This window comes from Pinus tabuliformis, chromosome 2_2 (genome assembly GCF_031772625.1).
Source record: "Pinus tabuliformis cultivar Carrire ecotype Pingquan chromosome 2_2, CPIR1, whole genome shotgun sequence".
In the NCBI taxonomy this organism is placed as follows: domain Eukaryota; kingdom Viridiplantae; phylum Streptophyta; class Pinopsida; order Pinales; family Pinaceae; genus Pinus; species Pinus tabuliformis.
This window is the reverse complement of record NC_142300.1, coordinates 649207747-649228669: the sequence shown is the minus strand read 5'-3', so window position 1 is coordinate 649228669 and position 20923 is coordinate 649207747. Positions and strand designations below refer to the sequence as shown.

The 20923-nt window shown below is 42.3% G+C and overlaps 1 protein-coding gene across 1 annotated transcript in view; it reads left to right on the top strand.

Moving 5' to 3' along the window:
• Positions 1–20923, top strand: part of NSI (nuclear shuttle interacting) — a 264085-nt gene that overhangs the window by 15156 nt on the left and 228006 nt on the right. Inside the window, exon 2 of the mRNA XM_089405066.1 lies at positions 20158–20237. Coding sequence (XP_089261192.1) covers positions 20158–20237 — 80 coding nt within the window. The remainder of the gene's footprint in view (positions 1–20157; positions 20238–20923) is intronic.

Here is a 20923-nt window from a genome sequence, read left to right as displayed (position 1 = left end):
TCCCATGAAAATTCATCATTGCGCAAATGTAAATACTAAACAATAAACAATAAAATAGTACTAAATTCAAAATTTTACATGATATCAACATGATTCAAATTTTTTACAAGAAATTATCCCCCAAGGTTAGGGTTGAAAACCTTGGCAGAGTGGAAACAAGAAACTCAAGACATTAGCCTAGAAAGCATGCAAAGAAAGCAAATCCTAATCTACTAGTTAATGTTGGCGGATATCCATTTCATTCATAATAGGGTAAGTTTCCCACTAGTCCTTGACATGGGGGGCCACTTTAAGCAGTGCAAAATTAATCTTTTCCTTATCGGAGAGACTATGGACTAAAAAATAACCCTCCAACAGACTTAACCATTTATCTACAATATCTGTATTTATCTGACCTTTGAATATAGAAATATCAAAGTTAACTTGTATCTTGAAGGGGGTAGTGCCTCCGAAGTGACTGCTGGATGAAGTTGCATCGCCTGTTGGCATTTGTTGAAGGATTTGGGCAAAGTTGCCCATCATTTCATTCCTCTGTCATTCAAGGGCTTCTTCAAGCAACAATTTGATAAGATCTCCCACTCCCTTGTCTTTCTCTTCTTCCGCCATAGGAGGACATTGTGTTCTGCGAGGGTAGTCTTGTAGGGGATCAACTAGTTTGAGTCCCAATTCCTTATACCTCAACCTAGGGTCTGCAACAACAACTTCAAATGTTGAGGGCAAAATGAATTTAGAAAGACAACATGCTCAAGAAAACAAATATCCCTTGTGGAAGTATGTCAGAAGAGAGTGAGGGTTAGACAATGTTAGTTTTTGTAGTATCGAATGTGTTCTAGCCTTGAAATATTGTGGAGAGGCTAGAATACATGAGATCTCCAAAACACATAAATCGTTTTTGGAAATTCTGCCTAGAAATGACTTAATTAAATTATTAACCAGTTTTTAAATATTTCCTAAGTCCAAACTTAGGGAACATGGTTAATTAATCAGAATTAATTAAGTCTAGGTGTGCCTCGTGAATCATCTAGAAATTCACATGGACTGAATTCAAGTTAATCCTGGCGATTGGTTAAGATTTAATCTTGGCCGTTGGAGTGCCAACAGAGGATTATAAGAAGTCGATTGTTACATAGAGAACTCCCTGGAGCAGTTCAATTTCCGAGCAAATCGATTTCTAGAGAGCAACAACGGTTGCCGGAGAGAGAGCCGGTGAGATCGAAGCAGTGAGAGAGGGCTAGTGACAGTGAAGTCGAAGGAAGGTTTCTAGATCCGATGAGTACATTTGTAGAGAGGTAGAAGAGCCATAGAGAGGCTGACGCGGGAGTAGCGCAGTAGCCTCTAGAGGCAGTTTCGATTCTGTTGGGTAAAGATGAGTTTCAGTGCCAGAAGTTGGACAGAGGTTTCAGAGGCCAGGAGAGACATTTTCGCAGAGAGTAGCAGACCAGATGGCTTGAGGAGAAGCTAGTTTGAACTAAGTACAAAAGAGACTGCTAGGGTGATGTAGTCTCTGCGCAAAGCCAGTTATGACGGCTCACCTGGAGCTGAGGTTAGAGCGTGGATTTGCCTGTGGAGTGAGGAAATTTACTCACTAGATTTTTCTTACCAGTATTTCTTCGTAGGATTGCCAGTTTCGGCATCCAGTTGTACTCGGAGTATTTCACTGCTGTTTAATATTAAAATTTCTAGCTGGTGCATCGCTTTTCCCAAGTTGGGTTTTTTTCGTGGACGTTTGTCCAAAAATCACTGTGTTATTTTATGTGTGTGTGCTAGCATTTCTTCCAACGTTTATTCTTCCACAATTTTATTTGTGTATGTTGCAGTGAGTTATTTAGTATTTGCTGTAGCAAACATTAAATAAATTGTTAAATTAAAATTAACAATTAGGAGAATAATTTCCAGTTGCTGCAACAAGATTCCTGTTGTGGAATTTTCACAAGCAACAAGTCGAAGGGAGGAGGCAATGTTGCTTGGAAATGCAACTATTGCAACAATCATTTCAAGAGCACTTATTATCGTGTGAAAGCTCATTTGTGGGACTTATCAGGTTGTGGAATTGCAGCATGTACACAAGTGTCTTTAGCTAGGAGGAAAAAAATGGAAAAAGAGGCCAATGTTGGTGTGGCAAGGGTGCCTGCATCATCTAAAAAAAACAAGAATGATAATCCTCTTCCATTCAAGAGGAAAAGCAATAACAAATTTCCATTTGAGAGTTTTGGTGGGGGTATGGGTCAAGCAACAAAAAGAAAGGCATTGGCACTTGGTCCAATAGACAAGATTTTTTAGGAAGAGAGACGACAAGAGCTTGATCTCACCATTGCATTCTTTTTTTATCAAAACCGTTGGGGTCCAGGGATGAACACCTATTCACCCTTTTTCCTATGTTAATTTATCAATTCGGGTGCGTATCCTTTCAAGGCAACACGCAAAGTATATGCAGGGGCAAGGTTACCATCCGTTACCAACCAAGGGTTCGTGATTAATATTCAAAACATTGTTGTAAAACTGAACTAACTACAGTACTCAAGAAAAGCAATTACAGGAATTAACAATCTGTAACAACAACCATGAAATAATAAATGACACACAACAGGAAATACGTAACACCTGATCAGAAGAGCGGGCCCAGCTCTCTGATCAGGGCTGCGTTAATCACAACGAAGAATGGAGTAGCAAAAGAGATGATATATTATTAATCTAGAAAGAGCTATTACAATATCGATGGGGAGTCCCCCATTTACAGGAATAACCTGTCTTTTATACACAGTAAAGGAGAACAACATCTTTCCCCAAAACTTGGTAACTGTATACCCAGAAATGTACATTAGTTTAGAACGACACCAACACCAGATAAACAAGATCAGCCAATGGTCCAAGAATGGCTTAGGGATTTGCGACTCCAGTGACACGACTTCCTTATGGCTGGTTGTTGCTGTGAATTGCGGATCTGCTGCAGGATGCTGAAAGATCGGTACCTGTTCTTCGGAAGCTGCGGTCAAACATTCGTTTTAGTGCTGTGAATAGGCAAAACCCTACGACTTTAATTCATTAATAAAATGTTCCAATAGACAGGAAAAGGGTAATTACCTTGTGGATTTAGCATGGTAAACATAGGCGAATAAGTGCAAAAAGGACAAAAAGAGGGATGGAAATGCAACAGAAAGATAGCCTGATTTGGTGCCCAACATCTCCCCCCAACTAGCCTTTTGCATGTCCTCATGCAGTTTGCCGCCTCCGCAGGTCTGGGTTTTGCAGATTGTTGGCTTCCTGGAGCTGAGCAAGATCATACTCTTCGGCCATCTTTGTCCCTGGAACTTTAAAACCTTCTGAGAGGAGGACTTCCTTCCACCAATCACCCGGAACATTATATGTTGGGGTGTAATTTTCCACTGGCAACCAGATGGTGGGGAACTGGAACTGGATCCCCATCCACCAGACCCCGCATGTTTGGACACACGCCACATACCTGGGCACTCTGGTGAGCGCTCGTGCAAAATTCGGTGCTCCAAACGGTTCCCTATTCCGGACAGCTGTAGGTGACATCATCCACCTTTTCTGACAACAATCAAGGGCTTCATCTTGAAATGTGACTAATTGTTTGACACAAAGATCAAGGCACCATTTTTGTGTCCTTAGCATTCTTTCCTTGTTTCCCTCAATTCCCAAAAAGGTGTTGTGTTTAGTGAACATGGTGATTGACCTTTCATGTTCTCCTCTTACTATAAATGGCTTTGTAACCTGATTGGACTCAAATGTATTAAAAGCCTTCTGCCAACTGATCTGATTAAAAGTGTAAGAGGTGAGAGCCCTTAAATGAATGTCTCCCACATATGGGACCGGGTTAAATCCTCTGTCCATGCGCAGTAGATACCCATGCATGTAAAACTCACACATCAAATGCTGAGTTGGCACGTCATGGCTCCTCAATATGCAGAGGAATTGTACACCATCCTCTATTTCATAACTGATCTCGTTCTTGATGCTCTCCATGTAGAATAAAAGAAAACGTTCATGCAAGAATAAAGAATAACAAGAAGCAGGGGAACGACATGCCATCACCTCTTGTGCCAAGTTAAACATTTGCTCCTTATTAGCTTTCAACTCTGCCACTTGCCTTTCCAACTGCTCCATCTTGAGCTGCTGCTTCGCATGCCTCAATCTCATGACATCTATACGCTCCACATATTCAAAAATGGTTGTGGAGGCTCGTTCTTGAGTTCTTTTGACCTTGCTTTGATACTGAGCTACAGTGGATTTCAAGGTTTGCACTTAAGCTATTAGGGCATATTCACGGTCCTCAAACAGTCGCTCGACTGGGTCTGTTTATGTGGTAGCAGAAGTTGTGGCTATCTGGTCCACCTAAGTCCCTGCTTCTACTACTGTGGCTTTGGATTTTTTGGCCTGCCGCTTGTAATTCTTCACCCACTTTTGCAATTTGTGTACCTTCTTCCTTAATTTCCTAACCTCCATCTTAAGCCGCATTGTTTCTCTAAATTGCAGCTGGTATTTTTGTTTGATAGGTAGTCTTCGTTGTTCACACAACTCCACCCATTCTTGCTTAACCAAAACTTCCTCAGTTTCGACAGCTGGAGGTAAATCCCCCGGGACAACTTTTGCTACGCCGACTATCAGGTTTCCTTCCACTGCCCGTTCCTCAATTATTTCTTGTTTCACGGCCTTCTCTCTTGGCCTTATCACTGGCTCATTCGTCGGGACCACTTCGCTTGGTCCCTCCTCTTCGCCAACAACTGCTTCCCTTTGTTGTGTGATCACCACGACCGGTGGTGCCCTTGTGAGATGATCACCTGTTAATGTGTCTGTTGGAACCCCTCCTGGTTCCCCTGCCTCAGGGATATCTGCCTCTTCTCCCCTTTCAGGCTCCAAAGTGCTTGTCACCTGGGCAGCATCTATCCCACCCGGTTGTGGTCTTCGTGATAAATTCAAAGTAGGAGGAACGATGATATCTTCTTCTGTGCGCCGAGGGGAACGAGATACCCTTGCTCCTCTTGGGATAGAAGAGAAAAAGGAAAACTGGCAGGGATCTTCAGTGTTTGGTCCCGAGGTTGACGCTGGTTCTTGTGGAGCAGCGCCAACCTCATGCCCTAGTTCTCCCAGAACTTCCTCCATAGGTTCCATGGTTCTCCCAGCTCCGAGCTTTTCTTGTCTTGGTTCATCCTCTTCCATTGGTCCTATGGTTGGGGTGGTCACGACCTCTTCTTCATTTGGGTTGTCTTCCTCCATCGGCTCCACGGTGGCAGGAGGTCCTTGTGGGGTACCTTTGGCCGCAATATCGACCAATTCTCTCATCCTTACTTGTTGTGGTACTTCCTCTGTTGTTGTCATGCTATCGATTTGCTCTGCTAGCTCCACAGTCGAGGTTGGTTCTTGTGGAACAACCTCGGCCGTGGTACTAGTGGGCCTTTCTGTGTCGACTCCTGCGTCTTCCATCGGTTCCACAGTTGTGGCTTGCTCTTGAGGAGCAACCTCTTCTTCAAATTCTTCAGCTTCCATTTCCATCTCCTCTGGCTCCTCCTGATCAACATAGTCATCTCCTTCTGCATATTCTTCCTCCATTGCTTCTGGTTCATCTTCCTTGGCGGCCATAGCGGCTGCTATCTCTTCCTCCGTGGAATCCCGAAATAGCTCCCACAGAATTAGAATCCGTCTAATTGCATTCATCACCAACAGCTGGACCAGCCCGTGGTGGGTAATGACTGCCATCACCTGTTGCGACCGTTGAGCAGAATGTGCCATCAGCTGAAGACTCCTTAGTAAGAAATAAGGCACATTTAATGAAAAGGCCTCTGCTTGGGGGAATCGGAGGTGAGCTAATATTCAGAGATGATATTTAAACACAGTGGAGTATCTCCCCTCACAAGTTATATATTTTATGACAAACTCTGCTACCTCTCCCCATGGATGCGGTAATGAGTTTCGGTCGTATCCTCGACCCTTCTGGGCGATGCTTTCTCCTGCCTGCAAAAAGGCTTCGGGAAATTCCAGGAGGGAAGTCCTCCTTGAAAACCATCTCTGTCCATTTTGAGGGAGCCCACTAACTTCTGCAATGGCTTCCTCTGTAACAGGGACTTCTATCCCGCGGACCCGAGAACTTTCTTCTTCCAGGTTGAGTGTGAATTCTACCGCAATTTCCTCGTTGAACCCCCTCAACCTGTCAAGGTAGACATCCCAACTTGCGTTTTCGAAGACCTGCCATACCTCCCGACTGTTTCGAACTCTTGTTGTATCTTCTGGCTCATGCCGCACAGACCGTCCACCCATCGCTGTAGAGGCGGGATCAGCATGACGAATACAGTTAATTGGTAGGGGAAATGACAGGGACCCAAACCGTTGGCAGCAGTAATAACGTCATGGTCGCCTCGGGAAAAAGGATGGTAACAGTACTGGTACGTTTGAAGAAATCTCAGAGAATGATGGCGAGTTATGGTAGTACGGTTGGATATTTTCAGTGGTTTAATGCAGCGTGTTGGGGAGGTGACCGGTTGTGACTTTTTGCGTACGAATACGCATTCCAATGCATCGAGGTCGTGATTACGAAATGCTGTAATCATTAGATTTAGTTTGGTGTGAATCGTGTGACATGAATGCATTTTTGTTGGTACGCCATCGTTTATTATGACAGGACCCCCCAACTTAATTACAACCGTCCACGGCATGTATTGGTGTCTTTTTGGAATATTTTAATTAAATCTGTAAAAGTCAGCGGAGACGTACTTGGGGACCTACCTTGTGGTGGAATAACAACACACTGAGTAACAACAGTGACAGAGTAATAGCGACGACGGAGTAACAACACCGACGAAGTAACAGCAACAGCGGAGTAATAGAAACTGTGGAGTAACAACAACGACAGAGTAATAGCACCGACGGAGTAACAACAACGATGGAGTAACAGCACTGGCGGAGTAACAACAATGGTGGAGTAACGACAACGACAGAGTAACAACAACGACGGAGTAACAACACTGGCGGAGTATCAGCACTGGCGGAGTAACAACAATGGAGGAGTAACGGCAACGACGGAGTAACAACACTGGCGGAGTAACAACAACAGCGGAGTAACAACACTAAAGGAGTAACAACAACGGTGGAGCGGAGTAACAACGTTAGCGGAGTAACAACGTTAGCGGAGTAACAACAACAGTTGAGTAGCAGCACCGGTGGAGTAACAACGTCGAGTGTTACATTTCTCCTAGCCATATTCCTTTGTTATTCCTGCAAAATACAAACAAGTAAGTAATAACAGTTTTTTTTTTTAATATATATATTTTTTAGAGCAGAGTGAGAGTGTCCTTTATACCAACAACCATTAAACTAGATGAATCAGAAAGGTGTTTGACAAAGGCATCTCTAGAGGCTGGATGGTGGTATAGCTTTAGATGGTGTCCATTTACTAAGAACGAGGTATGATTCCCATCTATTGTAATTAGTCTAATTGTTCCATTGTCAAATACTGCGTCCACTTCATACGGTCCCATCCAACGAGTGTGAAGCTTGCCTTTGAAATCTTTAAACCGGGAGTCGTAAAGTAATGCCCAGTCCCCTTCATGAAACACCTTGCTCTTGATAAATTTATCATGCCATTTCATTCTCTGTTGTTGAACAACAGTAGTTTTTTGGACAACTACTGCTCGAATCTCGTCCAACTCATTTAGTTGTTCTAGTCGGTGTTTCTGTGCTTCTGATAGGTCTAGGCCTACTTCTAAAGCTGTTCAGAAACAAGGGGGATTTCCCATAGACTAACTCAAATGGAGAAAACCCGGTTGTGTATGCCATGTTGTTCTATACGCCCATAAAGCTTTTGGAAGTTTCTGTGCCCAGTCTCGGCAATGACTTGCTACTGTTTTTGTCAAGATATTTTCCAATATCTTGTTTGTGCTTTCTACCTGTCCATTCGCCTGGGGATGATAAGGGGTTGTCACTCTGTGTTTAACCCCGTATTTCTGCATCAGCTTCCCTATCATGTGAGATGTGAACTGTGCCCCTCCATCTGACACAATTTCCCTTGGAGTACCATATCGAGCAAAGATTTCTTCAAAAAGAAAGTCTGCCACTACTTGCTCTGTTGCTCTTGCGACCGCTCTGGCTTCTACCCATTTAGTCACATAATCGGTGCAGACCAAGATGTGAGCTTTCTGATGAGAAGGTGGATTGAAAGGTCCAACAAAATTGATGGCCCATTTCTCGAAAGGTTCGAGGACTATGGGGCTGTAGAGGCATTTCATCTGCTTTCCCAGGTTGTCCCATCCGTTGGCAACTATCACATCTACGGACATAATCCCGAGCATCACAAAAGATGGAAGGCCAGTAGTATCCCATCTGCAGCACTTTATGGCCTGTTCTCTTATCTGCAAAATGTCCTCCATAGGGGCCGTCATGGGTAGCCTTTAATATCTCATAGATGTCATCTTCTGCCACACAACGCCGAATCTGTTGGTCAACCCCTGTATGAAAGAGATACCTTGCCATCCATGAATATCGAGTACTATGATGAATAATCTTCCTCTGATCCTTATATGACAAATGATGAGGCACCTTCCCTATAGCAAGATAGTTAGCAATATCTGCATACCACGGAGTGTTAGCAGAAACTGCAAAAAGATGTTCATCTAGAAAATTATCTTCAATTGGTGTATTCTTACCATCATTTTCTATCCTAGACAGGAAATCTGCAACCACATTGTCCTTCCTTGGTTTATCTACTATAGTAATGTCAAATTCTTGTAGTAGCAAAAGCCATCTTGTAATGCGACCAGGGGTAACAGGTTTATTCATTAAATACCTGATAGCTGCATGATCAGTATGTACAAAGGTAGGATACTTGGTAATGTAATGCCGGAATTTGTTGATGGCGTAGATGACAACAAGGAACTCTTTTTCAGTCACTGTGTAATTTAATTCAGCAGGGGCCAAATTCTTACTAACATAGTAAACTGCATATGGTACCCTATCCTCTTGCTATCCTAATACTGCACCAACTGTTGTCTAGGAAGCATCCGTGTGAATATGGAATGGTAATGCCCAGTCTGGCCCTCTAAGGATCGGAGCGCTATAAACCAATTCCTTGATTTTCGTGAAGGCTACATCACAGTCATCTGTCCACACAAAATCTGCATCTTTTGTTAGCAATTGAAAAAGTGGATGTGCTACTTTAGCAAAATTTTCTATAAAGCACCTGTAATAACCAGCACAACCGATGAAGCTGCGTACCTGTGTGGGCGTTTTGGGTATCAGAAAGTGCAGAATTACCTTTATTTTAGCTGGGTCCATCTAGATTCCTTCCGCTGAAAGCAAATGTCCCATAACAATTCCTTCCTCCATCATCATATGGCATTTTACCGTATTTAAGGAGACATGCGCCTATATGCACCTTTCAAGAACTTTCTCTAAATTTTTCAACCCTTCTACAAATGAATCCCCGTATGGAGTTCATCCATGTAAATTTCAGCACTACTGTCCACCAAATCAGAGAAGATCCCCAAAATTGCCCTCGGGAACGTTGCAGGTGCATTACACAGGCCAAATGGAAGGACCTGGTATGCAAATGTTCCCCAGGGGCATGTGAAAGTGGTTTTGTCCCGATCTTCAAGAGCTATTTGGATCTGGTTATACCCACTAAATCCGTCTAGGAAGTAGAAGAACTTTTTGCCAGCCAATGTGTCTAGAACTTGGTTAATAAATGGTAAAGGAAAGTGATCTTTCTATGTTGCCTTATTTAGTTCTCTATAATCCACGCATATCCGCCATTTACCATTTTTCTTGGGGACCATTACTAATGGAGAAACCCATTGGCTATTAGAAATGGGTAAATAAAACCTACGTCCAATAATTTCTGAAGTTCTTCTTTCACAACATTTTTCAATGCAGGGTTCATCCTTCTCTGAGGTTGCCTCACAGGACGACAATCTTCCTTAATATATATATGGTGGGTACATAAATTAGCAGGAATCCCCTTCATGTCTGAGTAATCCTAGGCGAAGGCTTCTTTATGTTTCTGAAGGACATCTACAAGTTGCTTCTTCTGGGATTCTGACAGGTCAGGGTTAATGTTCAGGGTCTTTCCTGGTTCTAATTCCACTGGGATACTTCCATGGGGTGCATCTACGGGTAGCTCCTCCAATCCTTCTGCTGTTTCAATAGTTTCTTGAGTTTCACAGCTTAGGATGGATTCTAGGATTTGTTGATTTGGCTCTGAAACGGAGCAAGGATCATCCATAAAGGAGGTGATTACATCATCCTCCGATTCCATTTTTAACTGGAGGGCCTGCCCAATAGTAAGGACTGGTCTTAATTCCTCATTTTCTGTTTCAGGCTCCTTCCTGGATAAGATTTTCTTGCTACCTGCTGGTTTTGTGGATGGGTTTGGTTCTGTAAGTGGGTATAACACTAAATTCTTAGTGTTGTGCCCATTTGAAATGGCCATGTGCCCTGAACTGCACCCAATATAAGCATCTGCAGTAGCTAGCCATTTCCTACCTAAAATCAGTGGATGGTCGCCAACTGAAGATTACGTATGTAAGACAAAGAAATCTATGGGATAGTGCCATGAATCCACCGAAATTGTTACATCTTCTAACTTCCCTACTGGTTTTACTGTAGATCGATCTGCTAGTTCTAACACTATAGGTGTATGTTTCAAGTTACAAAGACCTAATGTATGCATAGTTTCAGTGGTGATAACGTTGATGGTAGCACCCAGATCTACCAACACATTCGAAATTTCTACCCCATTAATTTGTACTGTCAGAATTGGGTTCCCTGGATCTCCATACTTTACAGGCATTGACTTTCCCATCATAAAATCTAATAATTTTCCCATGACATGAATAGTAAGGGGGTCTTTGGATTTCTTTGCAGGCTTCTTTGAACAGTATTCCCTAAGAGTCTTTGCATATATCAGTACATCCTTCATAGCTTGTAACATGGGAATTTTGACAAATAAGTTTTGCAATTCACCTAATAAGTCGAATTCAACTTGAGGGCTTGATTTACTCAAAGTCAGTCTCTCTGGATAGGGTGGTTCAGATTGATGTTGTTTTATAGGAGGCGCTTGGTTTCGACCAATTTGTTTTGGTTCCCTGTTAATTGATTCTGATTCTTTACCTTCACTATCAAGTTGTTCAGTGATAACTCGTGGAGGTTGAGCATCCACTGTCCGCCCTGATCGCAAATTCATTTCATACAACTCTGCGGTGGAAATGCTACACGAGGGTAGGTTAAGAGTGTCGGTTTGATGAACTCCCTTATTATTAAGATTTGGGTTAGGTTGGATTGGAAGTTCGGGACGGACAGGTTGACTACTAAGAGGCACATTAGAGGGCAGTTGAAGTTGCTGCTGTGGCATCGGCTGAGGAAACTGCCCAGGAGAAGATCCTCGCCAAGTTGGAGCCCATGGGGAGCTCGAATTGGCTTGAGGGTTCCACTGTTGCCAAGGTAGAAACTAGTATTGCAGCCACATGGGTGGATAGGGCATGGATTGAGGATTCATATTGAAATTACTGAAATATTGAGATGGGTCCCAGTACATACCTTGGTTTTCCATTGATGGTTGAGGCTGCCATGGCTTTTTAGACCCCATGAGGTATAGTTGCTCCATGTCTTCTCCTGTCCCTTGAAACATTGCTTTTAAGCCTGGCAAGGAGGGGCATGAGCTTGTTGCATGATTTAATTCACAGATTGCACATTCCTCTATGGAGTTTAATGGACATTCCCTCTCTGGATGCTTCTTTCTACACTTTAGGCAGAATATAGCCATGGTCTTGTCTAATTCCAGCTGCTTCTGTTTTACTTGTAGTGTATCCATCTGTGCCGACAGAGTACTCAGGATATCCATTCTCAAGTTGTCTAGCAGGTTTCCAATTTCTGCCTTCGTAACACCCCCGCCAGATACCTTTGTTGAGCGAATCCCTTGTCTGTTTCTTGCGAGCCCCCTTGAGCACTGAATGCATAGTTCACAGATAACCTCGAAGCTTTCCTTAGAGATATCTCCCTTTCCTACGATGTTCAACAATTCCAAAGAGTCCTCACGAAAAGCCCGGAGGAGGATAATTTTTAAAATATCCTTATCCAGGTCGGAGTGACCTGACCTCTGTAATGTGTACTTAAATCATTCCACACAGTCTTCCAAGCTCTCGTCTTCTTTTTGTGTGAACTTAAAAAGTTCCTCTTTGATGTTCCGAGATTTGCAGTAATCCTGGTATTTTTCCAGAAAAGCTGTCCGCATATCATCCCATGTGGAAATAGAACTTCCTCCAAGGCCCATGAACCATCGCAGAGCTATCCCTTTTAGCGTAGCAGGGAAAATTTTTAACTTCTGGGCGTCCGTCATGTAGTCGTATCCTCGGCACACTATGTCAAATTCGAATAAAAACGTGTCGGGGTCTTCTAAAACAAGCCCATGAAAGCTTGGTAAGGCTGCTAATGGGATAGGCTTCGTGGGCACACTAGCTCCCAGATCCCCAATCGGAAACTCGATAGTGGAGGTTGTAGGAGCCATAAATATCCTCCAATAACCGTTGGGTATTTCAACAGGCTCTGTGGAAGATGGCCGAGGGTTCCTTACCACTCGAGTTCGAGTTGCTTTGACGACACTGATCCAGGTGGATGTTGGTGGCCACCCACCGATCCCATCTAGACCCCCACAACTGTCTCTTTCAGCTTTTTCAGTTTCGTTAATTATAGCACAATTTACTATTTTTAGCAGTTTTTTTCGGGTCCTAAACTGCTGGAGCCGTTTTGAGGTCCTAAACGACATTTTTTGGGAAATCTGGGGGCAACATTTGGGCCAATGTTGCCCTTCCCAAAGTGTAGTGCTCGGATAGATCTTTCTAACGGGCTATTGTACGCGTCAAATGGAGGTCGTATGCCAAAGTTACGACCCTGGGAAATTGATGTACCAATTTACCAAACGGGGCCCACAATTTGGCGTTTCATCTTTTAGGGTTAGGTTTTGGGATGTTAAGGGTTTTCCATTGTTTCTCAACAATAAATAGGCCTTCGAGCTTCATTGTAACATGGTTCAGAGGCATGTAGCCGCCACATCTCTTCTCAGAGATAAGCTACCATCGCCCTAGCTGGTTTATTTCCAATTCTGTTGTAAGCATATTTCAGTATTTTACATTAATGAAATGAAGTATTATTTCCGCTGCATCTCTGTGTTTATGGTTATCTATGTAATTTGTTGCGTTCCTGTTTAAATCCAGATCAGGCACTTCCCTGGTCCCTTGGTGATGCGAGTGCCCCTACGTTTCCTTCTCCTGCATCCTAATGACTTGATCCCTCGGCGATGACCTCCTTTCCTTTGCTGGAGTGGCCTGACCCTATTGATGTTCTGCTTGCAACCTCTTCCCCTTATATTACCAGCGTAGGGTTACCCTGGTCAGGTATACTGCTGGATGTCTCTTCAACTGCTGGAGGGGCGTGCTATGTCGGATCGCCAAAGAATGCTGTAGACAGCACTGGTTGATCTACTGATTGTCCCTCGGATTTTACTCTCCGTGCACCTGGTCTCACGGCTGCACGAGAGGATGCTTCTGATTTAGCTTTTGCTATAATTTGCTGGATGTAAGTCTTTCTTCCCAAGTCTGGTCCTCCCCTCTTTGGGGCTCTTCCTCTGCCCCTCTTATTTGGTTCTATGTTCATACAAATGATGATATGACAGAAGGTCTTGGTGTCAACCTACAACGCTCTAGTCTTGAAGTAAGGTGTCAAAAGACCATTCCTTCCCCAAGACGAAAGAGCTTACGAAAAGAGAGACAACTAACAAAAAAACATGAATCTAGGTTTCAGGGCCCGAAGCAAGGCGTCAAAGGACTCCTCCCTCCCCAAGACAAGAAACAGAACCAAAAACACACATCGGAGAAGACCTAATACTTCCAGATCTGAAGTAGGCATCAAAAGACTCTTCCCTCCCTAGGGTAAAAGCTAGGGTTTCCCGAAATTAAAACACACAAGGGTTTGAAAGAAATAAATCTAACTCCGAGCCTGGAGCAGGGCTTCAAAAGACTCCTCCCTCCCCAAGACAAGAGGTTGGCCCTATCAAAACAGGGAAGCAAATAAAGACAAGCAGAAAAAACACCTACGCTCAGGACTTGGAGCAGAGTGAGAAAACTCGTTCTCTCCCCAGGACGAGAGATTGACCCTCTGGTTGGTCCGGATCGTGTCTTGCACCTTGTTAGCCTCCCCAGCAATGGCGCCAAAATGTTGGGGTCCAGGTATGGACAATCTATTCACCCTTTTTCCTACTTTAATTTATCAATTTGGGTGTGTATCCTTTCAAGGCAACACACAAAGTATATGCAGGGGCATGGTTACCATCCGTTACTGACCAAGGGTTCATGATTAATATTCAAAACATTGCTGTAAAATTAAACTAACTACAGTACTTAAGAAAAGCAATTACAAGAATTAACAATCTGTAACAGCAACCATGAAATAATAAATGACACACAACAGGAAATATGCAGCACCTGATCAGAAGAGCGGGCCCAGCTCTCTGATCAAGGCTGCGTTAATCACAACGAAGAATGGAGCAACAAAAGAGATGATATATTATTAATCTGGAAAGAGCTATTACAATATCAATGGGGAGTCCCCCATTTACAGGAATAACCTGTCTTTTATACACAACGAAGGAGAACAACATCTTTCCCCAAAACCTGGTAATTGTATACCCAGAAATATACATTAGTTTAGAACAGCACCAACACTAGATAAACAAGATCAGCGAATGGTCCAAGAATGGTTCAGGGATCTGCGACTCCAGCTACATGGCTTCCTTATGGCTAGTCGTTGCTGTGAATTGCGGATCTGCTGCGGGACGCTGAAAGATCGGTACCTGTTCTCCGGAAGCTGCGGTCAAACATGCGTTTTAGTGCTGTGAATAGGCAAAACCCCGCGACTTTACTTCATTAATAAAATATTCCAATAGACAGGAAAGGGGTAATTACCTTGCGGATTTAGCATGGTAAACATAAGCGAATAAGTGCAAAAAGGACAAAAAGAGGGATGGAAATGCAACAGAAAAATAGCCTGATTTGGTGCCCAACAAAAACTTCATATCCTTTAATGTTGCACGCTCACCTTTATGTCTTGAGATATGTAGAGTTCTAACTCAAGGGGCTCCATCAGGGTATGTGAAGCATAAAAACTATGGCTGAAGCAAGAAAACTGATAACTTGGAGACTTGAATGTAAAAATACACAGAGGTATTTAATAATAATAATAATTAAAAAAATAAAAATAAAATAATAATAATAATTCATTAATATATATAAAATATATATATTAAGGACTTCATTAGGCCTTTGAGGAGGCCTAATGAAGTCCAAATGGTGCCATGATGTGGAAATGGACTCCTATCATAGTGTACAAGGGGTTGGCCCCTACTTCTCCAAGTAAGAACCTGTAGTGCTCCCAAGTGGGTGTGGGGGCATAAGCCCTGCCTCTGTAGTGGGGAACAATCCTTTGGATCCTAGAACATTTGCCAAGTGTATGGTGCATCTGTGGAGCCTGCTAGGCATGGTGAACCAGGTGCATCATCCTTATCCCAAAGGTGGAATATGAGCAATCAACAAATGTTGTTGGGGATCCATGAAGTAATCTCAGCTTTGTTGGAGGCCCATGGCTCTCAACGCTCACCCTACAAGTGCCAATGTGGCCCTCTGGAGGGCTAGGACCTTGTATAGGGAGACTAAGCCCCAAATGGGAATCCACCTGCAATCCTGCATAAGGTCCAATGTGTTCTCTTGCCCTTCAATACAACAAATCATTAGAATAATCAAGTAAAAATCTTACAAGTCATGGAACCAATGGGGCACTTCATGGTGGCATGCCCTTCGATAGTGGGCTTTGGTATGTACAAGTGTCTCCAATCTCAATAAGGGGGTTAGCCAAGGACGCTATTCGGTGGTTTCAACTTTTAGAGGGGGTGACATGTCCGTGCTACATCCCTCAAATGGTAGGTGGAAAATAATATAATGATGGAACATAGTAGGAAATAGGGAAAACATCTAGACCACTTGTCAAGGAGCTAGGGCAGATAAAATAAGGGAAGCCCACACCTTGGTATATGAGTGCAGGAGGGAGCAAATCGTGGTACATGAGTTATCCTGAACTTTTTTTTTCCACCCTTCTACATATGCCTTTTGCCTTTTATTGTTTTTTCTTTATAACTGCTTGGGGCTCTAGGGGATGAGAGCATGATGTGTAATATGTAGCAGTGAATACCCCTTTAAGGTGGGGTGGTTCATTGCCCACTAGGGGTTGGGTCAATCATGGGTTCCTTAATGATATGTGCGGCTCATCTAGGGCCCATAGGAACCAAGGTGATGGCCATGGGTAAGGGGTAGAGCTCATGTTTGGCTTTATGCCTACGTGCTAAATTTGTATGTTGTGGCCATATTTTGCATTTTTTGGTACATTTCCTTTTGAGAGTGGCCAAATTATGCTTTTTCTTTCCTTTTTAGCTGCACCAACCTTCGGGGCATTGTTCCAGGCCTGACCCAAGGTGTGGACAAGGGGAGGGAGATGCTAACCCTATGTGGATCCAAATGGGAAAAGAGATGAATGGGGCTAAAATTAGTGGAAGGGGAGTAATGTGGGTGGTATCGGGAAGTGGGACCATGCAAGCAAAATAGGGGTTTCCGATGTAGTGCCAACCCTAAAGCCCACTAAATGAGATTCCATAGGACTAGGATACAAGGGTAATTGTGAAATTGGACAATGGAGACAAGAATACAAGCCTAACCCACTCTTTCTGTTGAATGCCCCCACCAATCTATGCCCAAAAGTGCGCATGGAAAGTAAGGAAAATTACTCAACTATACTAATGAAAAGCCATACCTTTGGGGTCGAGAGGCCCACCTTCAAACATACATTAATGACAAGTGGTTGAGGGACCACATGGCTGGCTCAGGTGGCAGAGAAAATGGCACATCGAGCTATCTGGTGGCTACAAGGGGCTGCTGGTTGCTGACTGAGGACCATCTAGGAGATTTTTTTTTCTCCTATATACACTACCCACAGGTGGTGGGTAATAGGTGCCACCCACAAGTGGTGGGTAACAGGAATAACAACCATCCACATGTGAATATGGGTCGTATAAGTAGGGCGACCCCCTAAACCAATTCAAACGTGTGCCCAAATGTGCTCCAAAATAGTTCTAATGACCTCAAGTAACTCGCAAGTGTGACAGGGTAGTGCTAAGAAGAGAGGTTGCTCCCCATAAATGCCACAATGTACTCAATAATGATGTAAAATGGTGACATGTTTCGCTCAAGAAGATGCCTGCATGATCTAGAAGCAAGTCAATCTCATGAGGAAGGTGGGAGGCTCACATGTGTGGCTTAGGATGAAGTGGAACCTTTCTAAAATCTCCCAATGCAGATATCACAATACCCAATATAGTCACAATGTTTTAGGCACATTGTCACAAGTCACAAAGTAGGTACTCGTATCCTAATGCACACAAGTAACAATGCGGATATACAAATACCAATGTAGTGTCATGGATCTCAACATAGTGTCATAGGTCCCAATGCATATACCTAAATCTCAAGGTAGGTACAAAAATCTTGAGGTATTGATGCAACTTTTGATGCAAGTACACAAATCCCAATGTAGGGATGCTTGCACATGATGATGTGTCATGGTTGGATATACGTGTCGTTAGGTGGTAAACATCAAATGATATCTCTTGACTTCTCAATCACTCATTTATTTTTATGATTTGCTAAGTTTAACCATGGCGGGGAGAACACTAACCTCCGTTACATGTGACAACTCCTAAGACCAAGAGGGATTTCCTAGGACACTAAGTCAGGAGAATGGGATGTGATGAAATGTGATGTTTAGGGGAAGGGGAACTTCATGAATTGACCCTCATAGCCATATGAGATGATGTATAGGTCTTCTCCAACTAACTTTTAAGAGTTAGTAGTCTTCATTCCACATGAGTGCCTTTATGGAGGGAGCCCTTAGGTTTGAGTTACCATTCCTTGCATCTCTTTTGTTTCCAACCCTTTTTTTCTTCGTGTTTTTCTTTATTTGCTTCATTTGTTTTCTTAGATATGTATTTTTAAGCATGGGACTAAGGGGAGATGGTCTTTTATGAAAGGTGACACAACTCAAGCGTTATATTTTTGACTTTTTTCTTGGCTACATAAACTTTGAGCATTTTTAATCTCTTTTGACTTTAGGGCATAGGCTTGTCATACATGGGATCATCTTATTTGGACCTTATTTTATGACATGATAAGTTAACCATGAGTAGGAAATAGGATGAACGTGTATGGAAGTGAATGGCAACATGAAAATGTGTAAAAGATGGTTCAGGGATATGAATATGCTACGCCTACCTAGGTTGCTAGTAGTACAACTTAAAAAATAATGACCTGTGATGGAATGACAAAGAAAAAAACAAGAATTTGGAGTGTTATGATATGTTATTAGATTACGCCTAACATTTATCACTGTCATGGCCCCTATAAGAAACAATGTCACCACATCTAATCAAGAAACACTTACATAAAACCACAGTAAAGCCACTGAAACAATGACACGAGTTGTCATAATCATGTGTACGAAGTCGCAGTGTACCTTCTACATGTGCAAGTATCAATTGATCATAGTCATCTCATACCATATGAGGGGGCAGCAGATAACAGAGCTGATAGTTGAAATGTTGGAGCTTGCTATGGTCTGCTATGACAATACAAGTTGTATTAGACTCTTCAAGAATCTTGTATACCATAACTGCTCCAAGCCAATTGACTTCATGTACCACATTCTCTGGAATAGGGTTCAGAAAGGGACAGTAGTTCTAGAGTATGTTTAAACAGATCAATGGGTTGTTGATAACTTGAGTAAGTCCCTGGCAAGGGAGAAGTCTACAGGTGAACACTTTTCCTGCTAGGATGGAGTGTTAGATTTGACCTTGTTCATCTCAGATAATCTTCTCCATTGCACCAGGGTGGACACAATTAGTATGCATAACAACAACTATGGTAGTAGTTTTTCCTAAGTTATTATGCATAACAGTGTGAGGGAGGCACAATTATGTAGGGAAATGGGGGGAGCGTGCATTTGCCAATCATAGTTTATTTCTAGTCTTGCCATTTTCAGTTAAACTCAGTTAAGTTCTAGCTACAGTTCAATTTAAGACACATGTGTGATCTATTCTTAGAGAAGGGCACAAATCTTTAGGTAGTAAGAGTGCTTGCATAAGGAGCTAAGTGAGGGCATAAATCCCAATGTAGAAGAACACTAGTGGTTGAAGGATTGATGAATGGTGGCTGTAATGGTGGCTTTGTGGTGGAGGTGGTGGTGGAAAGCGAAGATCTGTTGAGGTGGGCATAAATACTAGACAGTGGGGTGAGCAGACCTCTCCAACTTTGGGGGACGATCTCAGAATATGCATGTCTGGCATGAAGACCAATTGAGCCAAGACTTGAAGCTAACTCTTACATCTATCTATTGCAACTCTGGAGCATATTTGAATTTATAAGTTACATTTTTTGAAAAATAACAGAATTTGGTGATACTTCGGAATGCTATACATATCTATCATAGAATGGGGACTTTTAAAAGTAATTTTTTTGAATTTTATTACAAGTGCTTGTTGATGTAGTTGTTAGAACTTGGCTTTCTTCTAGTTCATTTCTTCATCCTTGGTCTTAATGATCTTCTTCCTCATCTTTGTGTCATAGTGCAAAAGGAAAGCTTTCTTGACATATCCTCAATATTTCCTAGAACTTGTCCTTGGGAATTTTTAGACTAGCTTTGACTACAAGCCACTTTTAGAGAGAAAATGGGCTCAGGCTCTTTCATAGTTGCCTTGAAACTCCCTGCAAACTACACTTGTACAAATGGCTGAAAAGGAAATGTGATACACAAATTACAGTAGAACTTCCAAGCATATATTTAAACTTGAGGTTCTCTGGAAAAAGTGGCTTTGCTCCAGTGTTTCTGGTCAGCTGTAATGTATGGTGTGTGTGTGAATGTAGTGGCATAACTTATTTGTTTTTCGCCGTTGATTATTAATTAGAGTACTTTCTCATGTTCCTGTGTTATAGATGATTATAGTGAATTATACTAGCATTTCCATTCTTTTATATACATCATTGTTGGAGTACTTTCGAATTGCAGATCTCAGATATTGCCATGCTTCTTTCATGGTCAGCGAATGACGCCATGCCTATTTCGAGCCAACTTTTTGTCCACCTCAGGTTGTTAAGTGACTTCTTAGCAAATTGTCAAGACAATTGCAATGTTTCATCATTATATTTGCTTTAATGGTTTAACAATTCTACACTCATGGATATCTAACCAATATATTTTGCTTTCATAGAATAGAAGCTATATTTATGACCTTGTAGCAAAATGTCAATATCTTCACGTAGGTTAGCACTATTTCATTTAAGTATTTCATGTTATTTATGGACATTTAATCAATGAGGTAGATTTTCATTGATACAATTTGTATTTGTGGCAAAGTATTCTTTATGGTCTCGGTTACACACTGGGCATTATTGCATCAATGCTACAACTGTTATTTGTTTATTTGGCTTTGTTATGATGTCTAAGGGTAACATGCTTCAATGCTAGTTATTGATAATTTGATACTTTGCATGGGTAGTAAGGATTTTTGAGTCATTTATTAATTCTTTAGTTAATGGATTTTATGTTAAGATAAAGTTTGACAGCTGGAGTCCTAGACCCATATATCGCCTCTTTTGATATAATAATGCTTCCCCTTCTTTATGCTATATATCCTATCCACAACATACCCAGCCAATTCCTAATAACAAATGAGTAGCAAATCCAATGGTATAGGCCTGCGAGGTTTATGGGTGAGATAAACAGAGGTAGAGGTAAAGGCAGGGGAGCAGGGGTTGTGCCCATTGGAAAGCAG